At 41.9% G+C, this 23,952-nt stretch overlaps 2 protein-coding genes across 3 annotated transcripts in view; one reads left to right on the top strand and one right to left on the bottom strand.

The window, feature by feature from the left end:
- dclk2a (doublecortin-like kinase 2a) overlaps positions 1-4,525 on the top strand; it is a 40,569-nt gene extending 36,044 nt beyond the window's left edge. Inside the window, exons 16-19 of one of the 2 annotated variants that reach the window (XM_085355799.1) lie at positions 61-141; positions 233-346; positions 3,770-4,052; positions 4,215-4,525. In XM_085355799.1, the coding sequence (XP_085211925.1) occupies positions 61-141; positions 233-346; positions 3,770-4,052; positions 4,215-4,525 (789 nt within the window). Of the gene's footprint in view, positions 1-60; positions 142-232; positions 347-3,769 lie in introns of both variants that reach the window. The other variant, XM_085355798.1, reaches the window with a different exon arrangement.
- A 2,635-nt stretch (positions 4,526-7,160) lies between these two features.
- The window catches only part of lrba (LPS-responsive vesicle trafficking, beach and anchor containing), a 176,218-nt gene continuing 159,426 nt past the window's right edge, over positions 7,161-23,952 (bottom strand). Inside the window, exons 50-57 of the mRNA XM_085356880.1 lie at positions 22,027-22,204; positions 20,657-20,722; positions 18,783-18,938; positions 16,768-16,935; positions 13,008-13,109; positions 12,419-12,615; positions 9,515-9,666; positions 7,161-8,374 (exon numbers count right to left, since the gene is read on the bottom strand). Coding sequence (XP_085213006.1) covers positions 8,284-8,374; positions 9,515-9,666; positions 12,419-12,615; positions 13,008-13,109; positions 16,768-16,935; positions 18,783-18,938; positions 20,657-20,722; positions 22,027-22,204 — 1,110 coding nt within the window. The 3' untranslated portion in view covers positions 7,161-8,283. The remainder of the gene's footprint in view (positions 8,375-9,514; positions 9,667-12,418; positions 12,616-13,007; positions 13,110-16,767; positions 16,936-18,782; positions 18,939-20,656; positions 20,723-22,026; positions 22,205-23,952) is intronic.

Genomic DNA, 23,952 nt, shown 5'->3' with positions numbered 1-23,952 from the left:
TAAGTCTAAAGGAAATTTATCTTTAAAGCTGAACTAATCTAGTGTTGTGAAATGTTGCAGGAGCTGATTGGAAAGATGCTGCAGGTCAACGCTGAGGCTCGATACACAGCACAAGATGTTCTCTCACATCCATGGGTCACGGTACTCTAACACAATCTGTATTAACACAGCCCGAGACTGTGGTTATTTGTTTCTGTGTGGATTTCAATATTGTGTGTTTGTGTGTGCCAAGGATGATGCAATCATGGAGAATAACATGAAGATGGAGGTGACAGGTAAACTGAAGACGCACTTCAACACCGCGCCAAAGCACAGCACCACCACAGCCGGGGTGTCAGTCATCATGGTAAGCACCTGGAACGAGACATGATTTGTTACATATTTCTGGAGGGTTTTTTTTCAATCCTGTAACTGTAATGAGATTACCTTTCAACGATCTCCTAAATCTAAATCAGCAATACTGATGTCTTGGTGTGGGTTTAGTTGTAAGTGACCCGGAGCCTGCAGTGGGATGAACATGTCAGGCCCTTTTCCAAGCATTTACTGCGTGATTGTGAATGTTTGACCCAAATACACAAGATTGCGCTCCTAACCAAACAAAGGTTTAGTTGACCACTGGGCCAAGAATTTCTGATCTCGTGTTCATCCAGGAAGACACGGATGAAGCCATAAGTCTTAAGACTTCAGAGACAGAAATACACAATTTATTCCCGTAGTATGGGCAGCTCTTCATCTTGTCTCTTTCAAGCCTCATTTACATCACTTCCTGTTGTACAGTTTGACTTCCTCTCCTCATCAGGTCACACCACCCATGAGCTGAGCACAGTCTCTTCAGTCTGTCTAAAGTGAAAGCAGGATGGTGGGGGTGGAGGAAGGAGAAGATGTCTTTGATTAGAAATTTGATTTGGCACTCCAAGCCTCATTCTGTTGTAAATCTCATTTGACAGTTTGAGGTGTAATTGCGGGCCCTGGCCTCGGCTCCTCCTCTTCCTCCTCCTCTCCATGCTCTTCCTCCACCCTCATCCTCACCCCTCCCTCACACCTGACCCAGGACCACAGGGGACGCCTGGAGCTGAGAGCTGGGTACACACTTCTTACCACCGCCCCTCTTAACTCCCGTCATCCTCTCCAGCTATCACCCTTCCGCTCGCACTCTTACTCCATCTACAACAACTCCCATCCCCACCCCCCAGTCTCCCTCCTCACCCTCCCGTCTCACCCTCCCTTTCCCTTCCTTCCTGCTTCATTCTCCGACCCCCTGTTCCACTTCTTGGGCTGCCAGCTGCAGTGACTGCACTCACTAACACTGTGTCCTGGATTTAACCCCCTGACTCTCTGCACATGTGTCACTCTGCTCCTTTTATTCACATTCAGCTCCTTTTGTGCTGGTCACAACGTTTATATAATATGATTAAAAAGAAAATGTTGGTTTGTCTTGGGGGGTTTTTTTGGAGGGGGGGGGGTGTTGGATCATACTGTCACTGAGGTTTTAAAAGCATGTTTACACTGCTAGCGCAATGCAGTTTGCCTCCTTCTCTGTATTTATTATGTCAGTCATCACATTTGTCTTAAAGTCAACTTTCTGTAACTGCTGATCTAATAAATCAATGATTGGCTGCTTAGCAGTCATTCCCATTTTTGATAGTCTGGCGCCACCTTGAGGAAAAGCTTTGGAAGTGCCGGCACAAAGTTGTAGTTGCAGAGAAGGATTCAAAGTGTCTTTATGGCTTGGATGTAAGACTCCATTTGCGCATTTTAAAGAAATAGGGCCAGATTGTTCTGTGATGTCTTTGTTGTCTACAAATCCAACTTTTTAAAAACACCCAGTGATGTCTTATTAAATGGACGAGCACTTCTTTTAGCAAAGCTGCCGCAGAGAGGGACAATGATGCATTTGTTTAAAAGAAAAAGGGAATATTAACATTTTGCTATAGCATGGTAACTAATTATAGCATCCATGTTTAGAATAACACAAGTGTAGAATACGTTTGGCCCACTTGAATAAGTCGTCATTAGTTATACAGTTGTGTATATCATAATCATCTGGTCCCAGTCACATTACTGACCTCATGCAAATGAACCTAGTTAGTTCTAAAAGGCTCCTCTAGCTGTTTCTGTTTAGTAGCACTTACTTCTACAGGATTTTGTTACTACAATCTCAACTGTTTTCAGACACGTTGCTGGAATAAAATTCACGGAACGAGCAAAGTGTCTCAGTTTAAACATTTTTGTGTTCTCTTATGAGATTTGTAGGATTACATTATAATTTATGTTTTACATACCAACCCAACTTTTGAGGAATTGGGGTCATACAATATGCGCTGTTCCCTGCAAGTCTTTTTCCTAGTTTGATCTGGAACGTACGTCACAGCACGCCACGGTCAAAGTTCAACACTAAGCCAAAGTTGTAGAGCGGCGTGGAGCCGTCGTCACGTTGTATGTGAAGGGGCGTTTTATGCAAGCAGATATCTTTTTGAAATAATCCACTGTATCCGCCATTAAAAAACAAACAATAACAAAACTCACCTGCAAACTATATCCATCGTTTATATACAGTCTCTGTATGTACTCTTATTAAACTGCCTAATAGTGTTTTTATTAATCCGAACACTTAACTTCCAGCAATGCCTTTGGCCAAACGATTGACCGTTTATTTTCTCCAAAGGATTTAGTTTTCTATTTTGTACAGTTTCACTTGTTTGTCCAGATTATTCACTAAAAATCAAGCTATTTAATAATCATCAATTATTAACTCTTCTGTCACAATTTATCTATTATAACTTCCTGCTCAGAAAACTGTGCTCAGTTCTTTAACTTCCACATTTCACTCTGAGGTATGTGAGGTATGGGAGTCAGTGATCTCTCACCCACCAACAGACCTTAAACAACAGTGATAATAATTTTTAAAAAAAGTCTGGAGTGATTACAGGCTTTTCTTTTAAAACTAAATCCACATTTAATCCACTCAGTCCTCTGATTGTTATGCAGCACTCGCTGACACTAACCCTTTTACAGAAGGTTTCACAGTTTGTTCCACGTCAGTCCTCTGAAGGAGCCTTTTGGTTTGGAGTAGTTTGACTTGAAACGGCGCAGCAGCACTGAGCTGGAACAACTGTCCACCGGCTGTCATGCTTGTTGTGTTGACTTTTCTTTGTGAAGCTGTGAGTAAGACTAGTCTCTGTCCCTTTTTTGCTTCTTCCCCACCTCCCCCGCCACCTTCCTGCTTTTCGTCCCTCTGATTTAGCTCCAAGGCAATGGTATGTACTAACACGATGCTACGCCTCATCTGTTCTGCTGCTGAGATTCAGCAAAAGGGCAAGTGAGGAACGTTACATTTACTAGTTTTTGTCTTCAAAGTATTCTCAAGTATGTGTTATTTTGGTTGATTTATGTAAAAGTGAACCATTAGGCATCCGTACAAAGTAAAAGTTCCCTTTCTCATTTGCCCTTCGTCTGTACATAGAGTAGCACTTTGATGTGGTTTTCTTCCCGTTTGGGTCAGTCTTCTGTGCAAAGCGTACTTTCTTTTGGTGAACATCTTTCAGTTTTTTTGTGTCCATTTATTTCCATTAGCTTCTTTATTCATTCATTTTGTTTACTCACTAAAAGCTGGGTCAGTAGTTCTGAAAAAAAGAAAAACAAACACAGAAGGATTATTTATGCTAAATGAATATGATTTCCTGAGATCAACCCGCAGTATCTCTTTCTGTTCTGACTGATGTTGCTGGATGCACGCGCATCAAGCTGATGGTTTGTTTTGTTCCTCCAGAACACAGCGCTAGATAAGGAGACCCTTCAGCTCACGGCCCGTTGTTGTCCAGGGCCACAAGCGGTGCCATGTTCGCCCCTGTTGCATGGCACTGAAGTCCCATCTGCTCTTCCGGACCAGTCGGCGTCACCATTTGCCAAAGTACCCGAATCTAACGAGCTGGCTTCAACAGAAACCGCTAGGCCTGATACTACGTCCAAATCTGCACCTCCCCACTCCGATTCTCCGAATGACAGCCACACATTAGCTGCTAAGCTTGACCTGCCCACCTCTAATCTTTTAAGTTCACTTCAGTTTTCTCCTTCACCCTCTGTTGAAACTTGTCCCATCAACTCTTTGCTCATTTCTTCTCCACCACAAATAGAAACCTCCCCAACTGCTGCCCCCTGTTCGTCTTTAGAGTCTACCTCACCCTTGTGTCCTCCTGCTGTTCTCACATGCATAGCTCCCTCTGCACCCATCTCCCGTCCTTCCCCGGCATCTCTGATCGAGCTGACCACAAATGCTCCCTCTGCTTGTCCTACCAAACAAGCAGCATCTCAGCCTTCCTCACCCACTGTCTCCCCGATCCAGCCCGTTGTGTTATTCCCTCTCTCATCCCCAACAAAATGTGAGCCTTCCTCCCCCTCACCTATCCATCCAACCCTGTTTCCCTCTCCTCCTTCCACACCTCTGAGATCCACCACCCCGCCCTCTCCTTTTTGCCCTCCTCCTCCTATCCCTTTAACAGCCGAAGAACTTATGGAGAAGCTCTAAACACTCTTATCCCCACAAACAGAAACAGAAACCATAGGATGAAACATCTCAATTAGCATTTCCTGGTAGATGTAAACTGAGCCAGTGACCGCTGTGACCATGCCTTTTCCCCTCATATTCTTTTCCCGCTCATTTTATTAGACAAAGGATATGAGGCATTTTCTGTACTCTGTTGATTGTATATATGTTTTTATTTATTAATTGAGGATGTTGAAAGGGAATGAACTGAATATCGTTCTTCTGAGTGGTTTGTCTTTTGAATTCATACACTGCTTAGTCAGATTTCTTGTTTTAGCTTCCCATTTGGAATCCCCGGGGCCCCTTTTTAAAGGGTTATTCAGTACAAACGCATAGCAAACTCCTAGAGAGGCTACTGTGTGTGATTCTGTATGCGTTTTTCAATCACTTCACCATATCGAAGTCCCAAATTTGCTAGACTGTCTACCTGTAGTAAAGTCATCCTGATGATAGTGGCCAATTGACAATTTCATGCATTGTGTCGACAAAGTAAAGGTGGTATCTGCCAAAGTAGCCCATGGCTAAGGAGTCAGAGAGTGTTTCAAACAGCTTTAGCTCCACGTATGTGTTTGAGTGTAAAATTGGGAATCATCAGATCTGTTAAATTTGAAAGAAATGGCTGTTCACACGCAATTTTGAAGCTACGTCTACAGTAACATCCAAATGACCTCTAGTGCAGCAGTTCCCCAAATATTGTGTTCTGCAATTCTTCCAAAAGTGAGAAATGCTGCAAAAATAGTCTTAGGAAAATTGCTGTTTTAAGATCAAAAGTTTCCTCTTCTGCTCATCTATCCTCTTTATCATTTTTCAACTCCTTAGATTTATTAGCCAATGTTAGTTATAAACAGAGTGCTGGTTACAATGTTTCTACTCACAGCAGCACCCTGGAACTGGAACTGTTTGGAAAAAGAAGCATAAAATCTAATTTGGGTTTTTTTTTTGTGAGCACAAAGTATAATTCTACCCTTCATGATGGACTGGAGACAGACGTGTGATGGACATCTAAAAACAACTAGCTAAAGGTCATTGCATGTCCAGGCACTACTGAAGGAAAGTAATGTACTCCGTACGTGTATTTGAGTCATTAAAGTCTCTTTGTTTGAGTAGCCGACTGCAACTTTCACTCATACGCTTTATTTGTATGTATTGTGCTGAACTACAGCTGTGAGCACATGTAAAGAGAAGAAAGATCCAACAGATGTTAAACCGAACTGCACGGTAACTTTTATTTAACCGAAACTCTCAATACAGACGTGACTGGTACTGTACAGGAAAAACATACTTGCTGGTATATTCTCTCCGGTCACCACTATGTCATGAGCTATGCACACTCAATGGCCACTTTGTTAGGTACACCTGTTAAACTGCTGCAATTGACACTTTGTCAGGTTTGAGTCTTGATTTTCCGATGTAAACAACATGGCATGGATCCATCCTGCCCCGTGTGGTGGCGTAATGGTGTGGGGCTTTATAGTTTTATTATAGTTAACTAAACTAAACTTTTGAAAATTAATTCAAACAAAATTATATAGAAGGGATCTTTAGATTTAGTATTTGTTAGTCTGGTTAAAAAAAAATGTTATTACATCTTGCCTGATGTGGTATTAATGGACATATTTGAGACTCTGGATGCGAGTCAGCAGCTTAAAAATTATTATTATTTTTTTTAAATGACGAGAAAAATATGCCCTCCATACTGAACAATAATAATTTAAAAAACTAAAACTAACACTGAAACTCATCAAAACTAAAGTAAAATGAAACATTTTCAAACGATAAAAGCTAAACTGAAGGTGGCGCAGTGGTTAGCACTGTTGCCTCACAGCAAGAAGGTCCCAAGTTTGATTCCAAAGGGCCCGGGCCTTTCTGTGTCTGTGGGGGATCTCTCCCAGTCCTCTGGCTTCCTCCCACAGTCCAAAGACATGCAGTTAGTGGTGTTAGGTTAATGATTCTTAAATTGGTGCCTGCAGGTGTGAATGTCCAACTAGTAAGGTGTACCTAAAAAAGTGTCCAGTGAGAGTAAAACCACAGGAATGATTATCCTGTTATGATTATTGAGTTTGGACTCGATCACAGGCCAACAGCTTACAGATTACCTTCATCAAAACCAGATCTCACTCTCTGCAGCGTAAAAACAAATAAAGTGACCTGTTTTGTCCTCGTTCTTAACTCCACAGCTGTTGTCAGCAGAGCCAAATCCTCCGCTGGTTTAGCAGTTTTTTCACTGCATGAATACCTTCTGTTCACAAATTCAAGTTGCTACATGGCCTAATTTTTCTCCTATGTACTGTATATGTAGTCAAAGTAGATTTTCATGCTTTAACAGTTTGTAAAGCAAAAACTGTATGAGAAGAGCAAATGTATCAGTGGTTTTTATGAGGCGCTGAGTGGTTGCTTTTAATGTCCCACTATTTTAGAGTGGTTCAGCAATAAAGACTTGAAATTAGTATTTGTTTTTGTGTTGGATGTGTGGGTTACCACTAGGGGGGGCTGAGTCACACCTTATAAAAGATACACCAAAGGACAATTCAGGTTATAAAATTCCATTTTATTGTCAGAACTCATCACACAAAAACACTCCAAACTGATTGGAAGAAAAAGATAAAAGTAGCTCCCGTGTTGCTGGAGATTCAAACCATTTTAGAAATGCAACTTTAAAGAAAGGAATGCTTCCTGAAAATCAAAGATATAAGAGGACGACTGTCTAAAGATCAAAAGAATGTGTGTGATTAGCATTTAAGTATTGAATCACATTGATCAATCATTCTGTGATGAAAAGAGAGGAAAAAAAATGGAAATGGTAAGTCCCTCCCCCTCGCTGCTCCAGCTTTCACTGCTCATCTCACTGCTTTGGAGACTAGACTCAAAGTGGACTGTGCTGAGGTGGTATGAGCTGAATCCTCAGCTCTTGATTTTAGCAGGGGGGAAAATAAAACAAGATTCACTGCTTACTCAGTCATAAAGGATATAAATCTTAAAAGGAGCTGAAAGCAGATTTTAACATTACAGAGTAAGTTTTATGTTTTTGATGTTCAAAGTATTAAATAACGCAAAGAGGTTGCACTGATGTTTTATGAGTAGTGAGCCATGCACACAAACGTAATCTCTTAGCAAGTACGGAGGTACAGAGGGAGTAAAAATTTTAAATATGGAGGACTACATTTAAACATTTTATATATAGTTATTTATATAAATGTATATTCCCTCTTCAATATCTTCCTGTGCTTCATCTACTCAAACACTTTATATCTATGTGCTGTGTTGCCAAAACAGGAAAAGCATGTTAAAATGAATGACAGCTTCATATTTATTCACCACATACACGCCTACAGAAAAAAAATCATTCACCCTAAAGTACACAAATATTTGGATTTTTACGTCACAGAGAAATGATTCTCACCAACTTCCCACAAATCCCTCGTTTCTTATTTTGAGAAGAAAATAGACTCTTACAGCTAAAAATAGATTTGTTTTTAACCGTAAAGTAACGTAACCCCCACCCTAAGACTGGTATGAAAATTTTCTATCTGATCTACAAAATATAGCAATGCCCTTTTTAAAAATAGTTTGATTCTTTTGCAATAACAGGACATGTTGGGTTTTTTCCTTCTTTCGTTACATTCAGGATATCAGGATATAGACAGAATAGTGCTTTTGATAAGAGTTCACACTTGCAACAGTTTGGATTTCCCCCGCCCTCCCCTCAACTCTTGTCAGTCAAGTCGCTGCTGATTTCACCCTCAGTATCTGGTCTGGTACTCGTGATGCCACCTGTTGAAGTCGTTGTAGAAGAGGACGATGCTTCCCGACGCCATGCCGGTTATGATGCACCTGAGGAATGTTAGGGGGGAACATCATGAGGCCGTGAAGGTGAGCTTAATGGTTTGCCTGCTCTCTTGAAGTGGAGGAAATTTTAATTTTGTAAGTTTGCTCACTTCCAAAAACACACTTTCTAACTTTTTTAATGTTAATGAAGAGGAACAGAAAATCAACCAAAAATCTAGAAAGAGACGTTACACAAAAGTTATACATCATATTGAGTGAAATAAGTATTTGATCCTCTACAAACTAACCAGAACTCTGGTTCCTACAAATTACAATCAAGCCATCAATTACACATACTCCTGACTTTAACTAGTTATGTGTATGAAGCACACCTGTCCACAGAATCAATTTCTTCCATTAAAACCTCTCCACCACTGTGGGTGAGACCAAAGAGCTGTCAAAGGACGTCAGGGGCAAGATTGTAGACCTGCACAAGGCTACGTGGGCTACAAGACGCTTGGTGAGTAGGGGACAACTACTTGAAAACAGAAGAAATATGAAAACTCATGTGGAGTACAGCCCAAAGAACACCATCCTCACAGTTCAGCACAGAGGTGGACCCATAATGCTTTGGGGCTTAACAACTACTTCACTGTACTAAGGGACGACTGGATGGGGCCATGTACCATAAAATGTTTTAATCTCCTTCCCTCAGCCAGAACACTACATGATGGGTTGTGAATGGGTCGTCCAGCATGACAATGCTAAACATATCGCTAAGACAACCAAGGAGTGGCTAAAGAAGAAACACATCAGGGTCATGGAGTAGTCAGCTGATTTTCAGACTTCAGTCCTTTAGAAAATCTCTGGAAGGATTTGAAACTTTGAGCTGCTAAGCAACAACAAAGAAACCCCCAAGAGACGTGTGACCAACCACAAGAAACATCCGACTGCTGCGATTGCCACCAAGAGGTTCTCCACTAAGTACTGAGTCATGTTTTGCTTGGAGATCAAATAGTTATTTTACTCAATGACATGCAAATCAATTTATAACTCTTATGCGATGTGTCTTTTCTAAAGTTTTGGTTAGTATTCTGTCTCTCTTCATTAAAACTAGAGACTGTTCGTTATTGTCCAAGTGAGCAAACTTCAAATAAATATAGCCACTGTTGTACATATGCATGATCTTTTGTTTGAGCGCGTTACCTTTGGTCATGTGACATGGCCATGGAGCGGATTCCTGCGTCACAGCCCGGATAGGTGAACAGCTGTTTGAGGTTGTGGACCTGCCAAACAGATACTACACCTCCATCACCGCCTGTCAGCAGGTATTGGCCATCACGGCTGAGGAGCACAGCCTGTGAAAGATGATCAGAGAACTTCCTTCTTAACTCTTCGCTTCCATCATGCAAAATCAATTATTTACCAGCGTCATCTGTTAAGTGTCCCACAAAGGTCAAACTCAAAGGTTTTCAACTTGGTAGCGTGTGCATAAATTGCCTCTGAATAAGCCGCTGATCTGGGGGCAGTTTGTCTCTACCGTCAAAGCAAAGCTCGTACCGCGAGGTCGAGCGATCCGACAAAAAAAAAATCTCAGGTCAGCGCCGCCATCCTGAGGGGTTTTTCTGCACACAGACCCCGACCCGCAACAAAGATGGCTCCCCACAGCGAGGCCCGGAGATTTACTCGTCTCATCTGCTTTTCCTGCAAACTGTAGCGGCCGAACGGGTCCCGCGGGATTCACATGTACACAAATCAAGTCGTGTGCTGGAGTCTATTAAGAGCGCAGCGCATAGTGGAAGCTGAAACTGAACGAGTCGGGAGCATCAATCAGCAAGTAACCGTAGCCGATGAAATGACGAGGCAGAATGTTAAGTTCTAAAAGCAGCAAATGACACTAATTTAGAGCTTTTTGTCCTCTGCGGTTTTTGTGACATGCTTTGCGGCGATTCAGCGGGAGACGCTTCAATCAGCAGCCGCATGTGTGTTGAATTGGGCTCGCATTAAACGGAAAACTGAAACCTAAACTTGAAGTTGGAACAAGTCATTTTCAGGAACTTGATTCGGTAAGGAAAACATAAATAACCCTTCAAGACCTGCAGCCTAATTAAGCAAAAATGTTTTGTATGTAAAGAGAGGGGGGGGAAGCTTATTTCTCATTCAGGCACAAACTTGGATGTGAAGGCGCTCCCACACACAGCTACACAAAGCGTTGCGCAGTGATGCCCTGGATTCTCAGCTGGCCTTGAGAATCAATCCAAACTAATTGTCACGTTAGATCATCGTCATCGTGGCGCACGAGCGAGCGCAGCTCCGGGTTGATTTGTGTGCTGTGGGTCTGCTTTGTGTCCACAGCAATTGTCTTGTGTGTCAACATTCGGAGTTAATCTGACAGCGGCGATAAAGACAAGCGCTCATTTCAGTCTGAGCCATCAACCAAACCACCACCAACACAATAACAGGTACAGTGAGATGAAAGAGAGCAAAGTGCTCGGCGCAGTTTAGCCAAGTTGCCTAAAAGTTTGTGACCACAAGCAACATAATAACGTTCAACAGAGCAGCAGTAAAAGTAAAACTATTTATCAGTTCTTATGCTGTATTAATGCACTTGTGTATCTACTAATGGAGTCCATGACCTTACTGGAGCCCAGCAGGAGGCAGGGGAGCTGGCAGACATGTCAGCCTGGCCAGGTAGGAGGCTGCAGACAGACATTATAAATCAGTCCTTTGCCACTGGGCGGCCAAACAAGATGGCCGATGGCTCTGTGGGGGCTAAGATGGCTACCCGGGCTCGGATGACTAAAAAATGACTCCAGCAGAAACACATGCACTTTTAATGCCCATATTTCCTACTTCTTTCAAGGAACAGTGGGTGGATTCTGGGGCTGGAGAAGGTAAAAAGTTTAATTTATGGTGCCGTTAATCCTCCTGTTACACGGATGCAGGCAGCGAAAGAACTGCTGGAATGGTTACACTGCCTGAGTTATACTAGTACTTAAAAGAATGTAATCCATTCAGTATGGCTCCTGTCACCCGATTCTGCTATTAGACTAGGATGCCGACTGTTAGCCTGTCATCTAACCTCTGACTCCAGACCCCTATAAATTCACAGTGCATACACTCTCTCTCACAGTCTTCCTCTCCGTTTCTGAGTGTGTACTGCAGGCCAGGACAAACACTTATTTATACTGGAGCCCTACTGTGCAGACGCTCCAAGGGCTGAGAAGATTGATTCTGGTATGTACCAGAGTGTACAAAATATTGTTGGAGTCTCAGACCAGGAGGGTGAAGCAGAGAGGGTGAGGCAGGCGGAAGGGAGGGAGTTGAGACTCTTACAGCCTCACTCCAAGATATTAGGATTCTCCTAATGCCATCTGACACGACTGGAATTTACAGCAGCAGAGGAGAGCCGACAAGAACGCCAGTAGCTTGAACTGTTCCCAAGTTTCATCTTCAGAAAGAAACCAAAAAACTGAAGCTCAAAAACTGTCTGAAGGACGCTGTTAGTTTCTCTTAAAGACACAAAGATCCAGCATTAGTTTCACAGGGATTGTAATGCACTCCGTCAGTATTTGAGTATATTTGTGGCTTTGTGTGGGAGCGGGGCTGGTTGGCAGGTTAGGAGCCTGGGCACAAGAGCTTTCTTAATAGGAAACAGGCACGCGGCTGCCTGTCAGAGCTAGCTTACATTTCCCAGGCCAAACCGGACACATCGGGTCGGGAAACCAAAGGCAGTAGTCGCTATCTTATGTCACCCGAGCCACGAGGGAGGAAATGTGGGAAATGGGGAATGTGTCGTCCCGCGCTGCAGGGTAGTTAATGGTGTTGGTGTCCAGAGCTGACCACTCCTCTGGAATGTTTTCCGCCAGCGTCGCCAACGCAATTTGACCTGACAACAGAGCTCCGGATCAAAAGAGGCCTTTCCTCTGGTGTAATGCGGGTGAAAAGGAAAGAACAGATGTGAGGCTGTAAGTTTGTCCCGAGGCACAGCGACCTTTACCTCGCTCGCATCTAAAACCAAGACCGAGCTTTTAATCAGGGAGAGGACTTTCTATACTGATGCAGTGCAGACGCACACGTGCAGGCGCATGTGTGTGATCGTGTCCTCACCTTGACGCCGTCTTCCACTTCCATGTGCCTCAGCAGTTTGCCGTTGACACTGAAGAGGCAAAACTGTCCCTTGTCATAATAGATAACGCAGTGTCCCTCGGCGGAGGACTGGATGAGGCGAGGCCGGAGGCAGCGCTCTGGTCCCTCCAGGGTCCGCAGCAGGTCCCCATTCATGGAATGGATCAGACAAGGACCCTCTATACACAGATGAGACGAGAGGTTAGAACAAATTAATCCGTAGCTTGATTTAAGCATAAATGACTTTTTAAAGTTTGTTTTTAGCTTATTCTTTTAATCTTCGGTGCAGCTGTACACCTATAGTAGAAATACTTATATCTTCTCTTTTCCGTCAGTTATTTAGAAAAAAATGACCTTCATATCTTGTTTATATAATTGCTGTTATTCCCACACATGTCTGTGCATCATCTCTGAAAAAACATCTGCTCATACACAGCTCACATACTCTGCAGGTGTTCCTAATATAGTGGCCACTGAGATTTGTCCTTTGTCTGCTCCTGTGCATTGTTAGTTTTAAATAGCAAGCAGCACAAGTGTAGCCTTACATTTTTACAGGGACAAACAGTCTCACCTTTGCAGCCGCTGATGACGAGACCCAACTCAGCACACACACTTGCACAAGTCACCTCGCAGTCGTGGCCTGTAAGGATGGCCCTCGGTGTGGTAAAGTCTGCTGGCAAAACACAAACAAAGCGAAGACAATCCTGGTATTACCATATGCAGTACTGCTTTATGGCCACTAGAAGGAGGTAAAGAAAAAATTTAAATTCTCCTTGATTGGTTTAGTCTTCTAACTGCAGTCACAGCTGAAGCTACAAAAATTTTCACTCCAAACTATTAAAAAATTTCTTTTTTAAAAAAGAGGCGGGCTTTCAAAAATAACCAAAAATAAAATTGCTAATTTCATCATCCTGGAGGGTGTTTTACATGTTATTTTATACGGATGCGCTGGGACTTGTTGCACAGTCTTTAAGCCTGCTTCTCCCCTCATTCACTCTCCCTTTCAAGCACTTGTCACCAAGGGCCTCCTCTTATGTTTAAAACCTTCTCCCCCTCGCTGCCTTCACTCGATCCAGATGTTTCTGCATTTGACAGAGAGAATGAGAGCCAGAAGGAAAAAAAGAGTGCGTTATGAAGTTTGTGTGATTTTGTTTTGGTTTGAGCTGTCAGGGTGAGCGACAAAACAAAATCGGCTGTTACTTCTCCATCTGTCTTCTGTCTGTAAGCACACGCATTGGCATAAATACGCTCATACGGACAGTTGCATCTTTGGACTGCATTTTTAAATATCGAGAGGTGGTCTTCCGCAACCTCAGCTCAAAAAGACAAGGACACTCACACACGCTTGAATTCCTAATAAAACTTTTCCAAAACTGTGCGCGCCAAAGCAATCGAGTATCAATTTAGCAACACAGAAAAGTGTAAGACAACATACCCATGTAGTAAATTATACTGAACATGCCTATTATTCACTTTTACTTTTAGTTATCAAATGCAATGTCATTTAAGACCTTTCCTTTGAAAAGTTGTTTCACACTGTAAGAAATTAATTGGAAACAACTACAACTAAAACTGAATGAATATAGGAGTTAATGTTAAAATGATATTTTGATCCAACTACAAGGTCACTTTGGAGGCTGTAGCTTAAGACAAAATATTCTTTGTTATCCCAGAAGATTTGTCTTCATATTTGACAAAAATAATTAAATTGTTTTCTAAGCTAAAAACGAAAATTAGGAAAAAACATTTTAGCAAACTGACACAAAAACACAAACTGAAATGTAAAAGTAACTGAAATGAAACTTTTCACTTTAAAAACTGACAAAAATACAAGTAAATAAAAAAAACACAGGCCAAATGTGTCAGTACATTAAACACGAGAAGGTGTTAGTGTGTGTGTTTGAGACATCTACATATGCTGTGGGCCAAGTGCTTGTATTGTAATACCAAATCTGAACTTCTTGATTGTGCCCCTGAGTAACAACCCTATATTCAAACTATTAAGAGATTACAAATAAATTAAAATAAACAATTATTCTTAAAAAAACAACTCTGTTTCTGTTGAGATAATAACTGTTTTTGACTCCATTTTATTCTATTTTGTTCCTTATTTTAACTTGGTTTTGTATTGTCATGAACTATATTTTAATTTTTGTATAACTTGGTTTTATTTTATTGTATTTATTCATTTGATTCACAATGAAATAAAATAAAGACCAATTATAAAAGCAGAAAACTAAACCCATTAGTAAAGAAAGTTCAGCTGCATGCCGACACTGTGTTTGATTGATTAAGTTAGTGTGTTGTGTGTATAAATGAATGTAGACCAGGAAAAATAACTGGGGAAGTATTTAAAGCACTTAAAATGAAAAGGTGAAAGCCAGATTTGGCACAAATTACATAATACAAATATATAAACCAAATTAAACCACACTGCATTTGGATGCTAGTCGGATTTACACATGAGCCACGTGATCAACAGCTAAGAGTTTTTTAGAAGTAGGGACAGCTGGTTTTGCATTTATTGGCTCTATAGCATCTCTTACGGAGTAACAGTTCACGCCCAGAATATGAAATGTTGAAATGTTATGCGTCTTCAAGCAGTCTGTGTTTGTCTCATTAGATTCCTCGGAAAGATGGAATAAAGGGATGAGTATTCTTCCTCCTTCTATATCAATCATGGCACTGTAGAGGTTTTAAGGGTGGACGCACCCCCTTAGCTTGTCGTCCCCTCAGATTATGCACCTCAATACTTGGAGGAGCAAAAGCTATCTACCGCGGTGATCACAGTCTCATGATCCCTCACTTCAATAAGATTTAATATCTCTTTTCATATGTTTGTTTAAAATGAGGTGGATAAAATGCCAGTTCATGAAGTCTAATTAAAAATAATTTATGATGTAATTATTACACTGGCAGCTTCTTTGTTTCTTTGTGTTCAGTGTTTAAAAAGAAATTAATTTTTGGGCCTTAGGAGTGGCAGAAGTGAACCTACGTACATTTATTCTCTCATATGGTGCGTTCAAAACAAGAGGAAAAAACAGAAATACTGTAGTTACTGAGTAAATACCACACTCAGATGATTGCTGTTAGGTGCCCAGCAGATGGCGATAGCGTCTGTAAAATCTTTGCTGTGCACAACATGTGGCTGCAGCAGGAACAAAGTGGGGATAGGTCATTGTGTGCATGTGCATATCAGCCATTCAGATGTATTTGTGTCAAGCTTATGAAGTGAGTGGGATGCCCACAGAACATTATGCATGCAAAGGAATGTGTGTGTGTGTGTGCAGGCTTTAGCTTTAACGTGTGTCTGTGGGAGAGGAATAAAGAAAGGTCTGCTGTCTGTATGCATTTTGTTAGTACATGTATGTGTGCATGCGTGCGTGTGTGTGCAGCAGAAGTTCATGTCTGGGAGAGCTTTCTGCGGTCTGGGGCAATGGAGCATCACATTGTGGTGGTGATGGGATGAGATGACGACTGCTTTGTCTGTTCCTCTAGCTTCAGCTTGGTAACCAGGAGTTTAGACTGACACACAAGCACTTGCAAGGACATGTACAGCACATGCATGGAAAGATATTCATATATTTGTTATTTGTAGAAAATGTGCAGCTAAAGCAGTATTTTAAACCACTGGTTATCCACTAAATATGTTTAAAAAAAAATCTTGTGTATTTCTGCTCTAAAATCCCGTGTATGGATGTGTTAGATGACCATCATCTGCACGATCATAAACCAATATGGCTTATTAACCAAATCGCAATTTGTCATAAATTTCATCCCACTTGTAATGGATCACTTATCAACATGTCCGCCAATCTAAGCTGACCAAATTAGCACCGAGGGGGCTAAGGACCGAGCAATGTGTGCGCCGTGCTTTGATCATGGCTAATGCCATATGTTATGGTAACGTAAGGGAGGCCCATGACATTTTTCACTTTTATCGACTAACGTGACCCCGTGGCCCTCGGATGGTGGTGAACTTTCATGCGCTGCCCGACGACCCCCAACATCACATTTAACGTCTCTAAGTGGCCCTCACTTTCACTCACATTAAAGACAGATTCTCACACACACTACACACCATATCTGGCTTCACAGAAATACACACGCACGCACGCAATCTCAGACACATTACCGAAAGCTGTTCCTGGTGCGACAGGGCTGCGAAATCCAATCTGTATGCAGGAGGCCTAGCTTGGTCAGACGAAACTAGTTGTTACTTTACAGAGGGAGGCCGTAAATCACACAGTCACATCTGTCTGCGAGAGAGAGAGCTCGGTGAAGAGCTGTGTGCGTGTGTGTGTGTGCACGCTCTCAGAAGGTGCACTTACTGCCTGGGCTCTCTCCAATGCTGCTATGCTTTCCGTTCCAGTACCACAGCAGCAGGGTGGCATCTCGCGAGCCCGACAGGACGTAGCAGTCGCCTCCGATGTACGACTCTGAGCGTGCCAGACACGTCACCACATCCCGATGTCCAAACACTATCTGGGTCAGTTTGCCTGCAAAAAGCGCACAAATTTTCAGGGATGTTCTTAGTAAATCAAAATTCATTCTTCTGTAAACATCAAAGGAATGAACTACTTAAAAATAGATTAAAACATCTCAACAATAAGGGAGATAGGGTTTTTTGCATTGCAGTAGTCCTTTTGAACTTCCCACCATGCGTTTGTTGATCATCTGTCTGCTCAGTTAGTTGATCCACACAAGATCAGACTTCTACTAATTCCCAGACAAGAATAAATATTTGCTTCAGCTTTGTGTGTGCGCCTGTGCACATCCAGGGTGCTCTGTGTGTATATATAAAGAGGCTAATTGCTGTCAGATTCCCAGACCACAGCCCCACTGTCTAGCTGTCTAATACTCATTACGCTCCTCATAGTGTGACCTCTGCAGTCAAACAGTGGGTAGTTTGCAGCACATGACATTTCTGTCTGGGTGTCAGAATCGCTACCCGCGGGATAATTAAGTTGTATCTTGCTGAAAACGACGAGGATTATTATGAAACTTTCAAAGAAGAACAGAGACATCAAAGATGTAAAATGTTTGACATTTTTATAAACGCTGAAAATAAGTAATGACGGGTGCTGCAATAATGGCTACCACGCACCTCGTATTAAACTCTCACTCTCATGCTCACACGCATGTGTGCACACCGACAAATTAAACTCGGTGTGTGTGTGTGTCACTGTTTGAGGCTACGGGTTTTGTGGATGTGTACCAATCAATTCTTGTAATTGATAAAATCCCTCAGTTCTTTAACCTGGGGGATTTAGGGACCTCGGTGGCAGCTGTTGAGCGTGTGCGATTAAACTGTGTTCACGTTCCAGTCGCACACCCCGGTGGCAGTCGCACAATAGAGCTATCTCTGTGCTCCCATCCCTCCTTCCCTCCCTCCTCCATCAAAAGACACAGAGGGCCTGGCCTGTAGAAATTGAATCGCATGCCCGTTGTATAGATGTGTGTAGAGTACTGAATGAGGCTGAGGGTGTGGGGGGGAGCATTGAGGAGCGGGGTACAGAGATGAAGCTTCAGACAGTTTCATTTAGGACCCCTGACCTGATGGCATTTGTGTGTGCACGAGAGCGAGTGTATTGGATGTGTGTATGCAAGTAGCACTCAGGCTTTAGGTGGAAAAACAGTAAGTTAACCAGCAAAGCAGAAGCAAAAAACAAAAAACAATCAAAATCACACTGAATCAAAGAAACCTAAAAAAAAAAAGCCATTTTTGTGCTGTATAATGCATTTTAGTGGTAAAAAAGGCTTTGACACTGCTGACGACACACAAAGTTTGAACTTGTGCAAAAGAATTAAAAAGGAAATGAAAAGAGCCCCACTGTGGCAAGAAGGAGTCTAGATGTATAGCAACCAAACGTAGGACACTTGCCAAAACCACATGAAAGCAGATCACTGGGTCAGTGGCAAAATACATGCATGCCGTTTTATTTATTAGGTAATACTTGAATTCTAACAACTAATAGTAGTATTTCTATTGTGTTACATAACCTAATAGTTTTGAGGAAAACCACTAGTATTGAATTCATTGGTCTTTTCCGGACCACTAGTATGCCAAACCTGATGATGGTGCTAGAGGAAAGCCAAAGGAGTGTTATTCATTTTAAATTTCAATTTCATATGGCTTAATTTGTATCTAAATATGCTGTGAGCTTCCATACTGCCAAAATTATATATACACAAGAAGCTTAGTTAAAGCAAAAACATTACAGTGAGGATCTGATGTCAAAAAACAGCAAATGTGTGAAAGTCTTGGAGAGATTACAGGTATTTTAGTTTAGATACATTCACATTAGGCCAGTTGGATATTTGGTCTATTGTGGTGAAACGATACCTGTGTCAGTGGAGTAGACCCGGAAGCTCTTGTCCCAGAAACCACATAGAAGGATGAAGCGGTTCTCAGCCGTGATAACAAAACACTGCGAGCTGATCTGAATGCTCTGATCTAGCAGATCTGTGATCTGCCGACGGTGAAGACCCACGTTACTGGCTGGAAGGAGATGAGAGGAGATCAAAATAAACGGAGCAAAATAAAGATGTTTACATGTTGAAAATGCACAGATGTCCAGAGAAGTATGAAACCTGGAGCGTGATCCGAGAAACCCTTTACTGTTTTAAATCAACTACTTTCAAAGAGCTCACACTTCAGCGCACCTCCACTAAGGTTTCAGCGCTGGGGTGCAAAGAAGATTTGCGAGGGAAAACATAAAACATCCTAGGGGTTAAGTTTATAGGGACTTCACATTTTCTATGAGAGTCTAAGAGGCTGAGTAATATAGAGCGTGCAGTCTTCACAAAATATGTACCCCACTCAAGTACGAACAGACCCAGAAAATTCATCTTGGCTGTGTAATTAAGCCAAGTTGGTTAGAAGCAAATTTACCGACATTCTCATTTCCACGAGAGGCGTCTTTTTTCTTCTCTAGAAATATGTTCGGTGTGAAGGGTTTCTTATTTGATGGGGTCAAAAGCAATGGAGAACAGGTGTCAGAGAAGACTGTCTAGAGTGGAAATTGAGAAAGTCCAGTATATCTGCTATGAATAATATTTCAACCGATTTTTAACATTCCCCAAAGCCACAGATGGCTCCACGCTCATCCTCAGTTTACTGTGTTTAGCTCAGGCTCCTCCTGGAATGCAAACAGTGTAAATATATTACTGACATGAAAAATCCCAGCTACCTCCCCTAAAACACACACGCACACTCCCAGCAACACCAAAATTCATTATTTAGCACATTATTTATTCTTTAGTGTTAGAAATGAGATATACAGTAAACACTTTGGAGGATAAATATACTCCAAAACCTGTGCATTCAGTGACAAATCACACATCTGCTGAAGCACAGAACAGCAACACGCACTGAATGTGTAAATACTGATGCACAGATAAGATTTCTTTTATTCTGCCTCTACAGAGGGAGCATTGAAGCAGAGAAATACAGCACAGTGCGTGCAGATAAAGATGAATATCTGGGGTTCAACCCTGGTTATTTTCAGTAGTCTTTGGAAGGGGAAAAGAAAAAAAAAAAAAAAGAGTGTGAATATGGTCTGATGAGACTCAGAGAGACCACAACACCCAGAGAGAAAAAACAGCCCCCCTCGCAGATGTGTATGAGATTGCAGGAGGCTGCAGGAAAGTAACAGAGCTGGGAGCAGATAGAGGTGGCTCGTCTCTCCCTGCTCTCTGCCAGCGCATCCCATACATCACTGCAGCTCGGCACTCTTCTCCTGCTCATCAACAAGTCGTGAAGGATGAGAGGCGCCCATATTGTCCTGACAGCCGTCCGCCGTGCATTCTCAATCACACATTATTACCACATTCATATTCATTTCCATTGACACGCGTCCTTTCCCTCCGCTCAAATTAAACCAAAGAGGATGCAGAAAGGGAGGGAGGAAAGGGGACGATGGAGAGGGAGAAAGAGGGGGAGTTGATGATGAAATGCCGGCCTAGGCCACAGCTCATTGCATTCCAATTTGCATGCAAATGGTTTAGTGTGAGAGCAGGGCCTATATCATCACGAGTGAACTAGGGCAGAGGCTGAGAAACAACTCTAATCTACTGTCCAGGGACACAGCCCAACAGACTGCCATGAGTCACCAAGCAGCGCGATTTAGGCACAAATCCACACAAAACCCCATTTCATGCCCACACGAAGCCAACTCCCGTGTGTGGATTCTCTACCGGTCGTAAAGGACAGCGTACCTATTAGAGGGTCAATTTCCACAGGAAGTTGGTACTGCTGGTCCTGCACCGTTGAGCCCTGATGACCTGACAGAAGAAGAAGACAGAGTGGATTAATATTGCAATTGTCTGGCCTTGCGGAGTAGGTGCTGGGTTTGAGGTCATTATAACACGCTGAAAACTATAACCATAAAGTCAGAGGCTCAAGAGTCGCTCCACAAATTAGACATCAGTGCTGTCAAAAAGCTATCGAGGCCATTCGGAGCACAAAGTATTACAAAACTAATTAATTATCCTGACAAAGTCAACTATAACATATTCACAGCAATTGATATTTAGTCTAATTAACTCATTTTAAACTGGATTAAGTCGTCATGCATATACCCATTATGTTTAGAAAACTTAGATTGTAGAGTGAGGTAACAATTTTACCCTTTTACCACAAGTTTAGCAAGTAATCTCTCACGATAGAGCTTTTTATGTATTGTTTTAGTGATTTCAATTATGTTTAGCTGATATAATCATTCATTTACTTTTAACCTGTGTATTTTTTGGGCAGTTTATCCTTTACATTTAGTTAAACTTTTTCAGGTTCACTCTATCCATTAATTAATTGTAATAGTTTAGCTAATTTATTCACCAATAACCTGATTTTGATTTTTTTTTAAGATTCACATGTAATTATCAGTATGAGTATTGTACACTTGTGTCACATCGGCTCTGAAATTAAAAAATAAAAGTAAAAAATGAAATGTGATACGAAAGTGTGCACTGCTTTCAACACACTCATAATTTGTCATTTTATTTCATGCGTTTATTCTGAGATTTTAAAAGCAGTTTTGGCAACTTTGCTCTGCACATCATTTATTAAACAGACTCCAGTGGGTCCCTACAATTAATCCACTATTTCCAAGCAGGAAAAATTACCCAATATGGCCAGCCTGTGGTATGCATGGATGATGTCTAATTCCAGTGAAATCTGATCAGTGTTCATCCTCGTAAACTTAGATATCAAATTTAATATTTCTTCTAGGGCAGGATGGACGTTGAGTAAATAAGGTTTTGTGTAGTAAGCGGCTGATGTATGGAGGTGGACGTGGGACCTAATGCTGGCTGCTACATGTGTCACATTTGATACTGCTATCTAGTAGACACAGTCAACTGTCTCCCAAATCAACGTCCATCCTACAGAGACGAGGCAGGTTGATCTTCTGATAAATTAGAAGCTAACGTATGGAGGAGAAATGAACAGAAGCAGCATGAAAATAATTATGTGAAAGCAAACTCAGTTCAATAACAAGGATCGTTTCTGTCTGCCTGAGATTTTATTTTTAGTCATCGCTTCAGCTCATTCGTTTCAATGCACATGTTCGTGGCTTCAAGTCTCTCACCTGTCAGGCCCTGCCACTTGTTGACCGCAAAGAGGCGATTGGCGGTGACAGTGATGATGGCAGGTGACGTCAGACCTGCCTGGGTGTTGGCCGCTACGTGTGTCACAGGAGAGTTGGATGGGAACTTCAGTACCATGATAACATCCTGCTGCATCTGCTCCGTAAACATCAGAGGCGTCTGCAGGAGAAGATACTGTTCAGGGCCCCGGGACAGACGACGCGATGAAGGGGAGAGACGGGGAAATAGCCGAGGTGTGGCGCGACGGACGAAGAGCGAAACGCAAAGATGAAGGAAGCAGTTGGTGAAAACGGGGAGGAAAACAAAAACACAGGGAGACGGAGGAAAGAGAAGGCCAGAGAGAACGTTAGGAGGCTTGAGGAGGATAGTGGTAAGCAGCAGCTAAGCAGCACAAAAAAGCTAGCAAAGAGTTCAGAAGAAGGCAAGAGTCTGCATTTGAAACAACGCTACAGTAAATGAGGAGAGAATCTCAGAACAACATTTAAGTTTTAACAGAGAAACTGAAGCAGCCGAAACAAATGTCTGTTGGTTAATATTTCCCCTTCAGTGTGCACAGTAATGATATTATACATCATATATTAGACATTTTATAGAAGAAGGCAAAGACGCCATAGATTTCACAGGCTGACTACAGTCTGATGTCCAGTTTGTATTTGTGTTCTAAACTTTTCTTTTAAATGAGGAAGACTGAGCAGATGTGAAAGAAGAATTATTGTAAGAAAACACCAGATTATTAAAAAAAGAAAAGATCCTTGTGCATGTCGGCAGGGTAGAGAAGGATTCTTAAGTAAACTGCTATACTGTACATGCAGTGTGTGTATATATGCACGCACTGCATGTCTATACAGCATCTGTGTAAATGTTTTACTTTTTTTTTTTTAAGATTGCAACTGATCTGCATGCTTATCAACCAATCTGATGAACATAAGTCATTACATAGACTTTAAAATATATATGTCTAATAAAGAAACACCAAATTTCTCTGAGTTCAGGTTGTTGTTTTTTTTGTTTGTTTGGCTTCATTAAAAGCCCCCAAAATATGTTGAATTTACAGTAATAATAAAAAGAATATCCTTGCAAACAAGTAACTAATTTTAAAAACTTGTACTATCAGCTGACTAACAGACTATACAAAGACAGAAAATGACAGCAACTTGCTAGGTTGCACTAGATTTATTCTTGTAAAAGCTGAGCAAACGGCAGGAGAGACCATCTCTAAAACAGTCATAACAAAAAAGTAATTTCATTGACCTATCAGACTGTTTCCTCTGCTTAGACAGGCTCTACAGCCATTTATAGAGTGTTTGTACTAAGCAGCTCTAACAGAAAGCTATTTTCCTCCTTGTGTGTAAAGAAGAGGAACATCAGTGTTTAACATCAAGAACAGACCTGAGTAAATCCGGTGTGTCTGACAGCTAACCAGAAGCACTGACAGTATCATTACCACCAGCATGGGCAGATGCCGACACTCTGACAACACGCTCGCACGAAAGAGGATGGAGAGAAAGTAGAGAGCAAGATCCGTAAAAAGCAAAGAGAACAGCGTGTTCTGGAGCAATATGGAGCTGCGGGGAGGGAATTAAAGTGTTTGAAAAATGGTGCCTGAATATTATGTTTGAAAACTATGGTGCGGCGGTGTAAAAATAAAAACATTACACAGGAATTCACCCGTACAGTCGGGCGCTGGATTCAAAGCAATCGTCTGCGTTCGTGTCTGTGTGCACGCGCACGCTGGGTGGTGGTCTACAGCCAGCTGTCAGCACCACAGGGACACCGCGCTAATAGGGACTCGTGGGGCCTCGGTCCATCACAGGCAGGCATGCTGACTAAACTCCTTGGCCCTTAAAGGGCCGTCACATCAAAACTTCCATTTGTTGTTGATCATCTTTTTTTTCTTTTTTTTTTCC

Source organism: Diplotaxodon limnothrissa, linkage group LG6 (assembly GCF_057381915.1).
Source record: "Diplotaxodon limnothrissa isolate DT_005_m linkage group LG6, D_limnothrissa_male_GT1.1, whole genome shotgun sequence".
In the NCBI taxonomy this organism is placed as follows: Eukaryota; Metazoa; Chordata; class Actinopteri; order Cichliformes; family Cichlidae; genus Diplotaxodon; species Diplotaxodon limnothrissa.
This window is presented reverse-complemented; position numbering and strand designations above follow the sequence as displayed.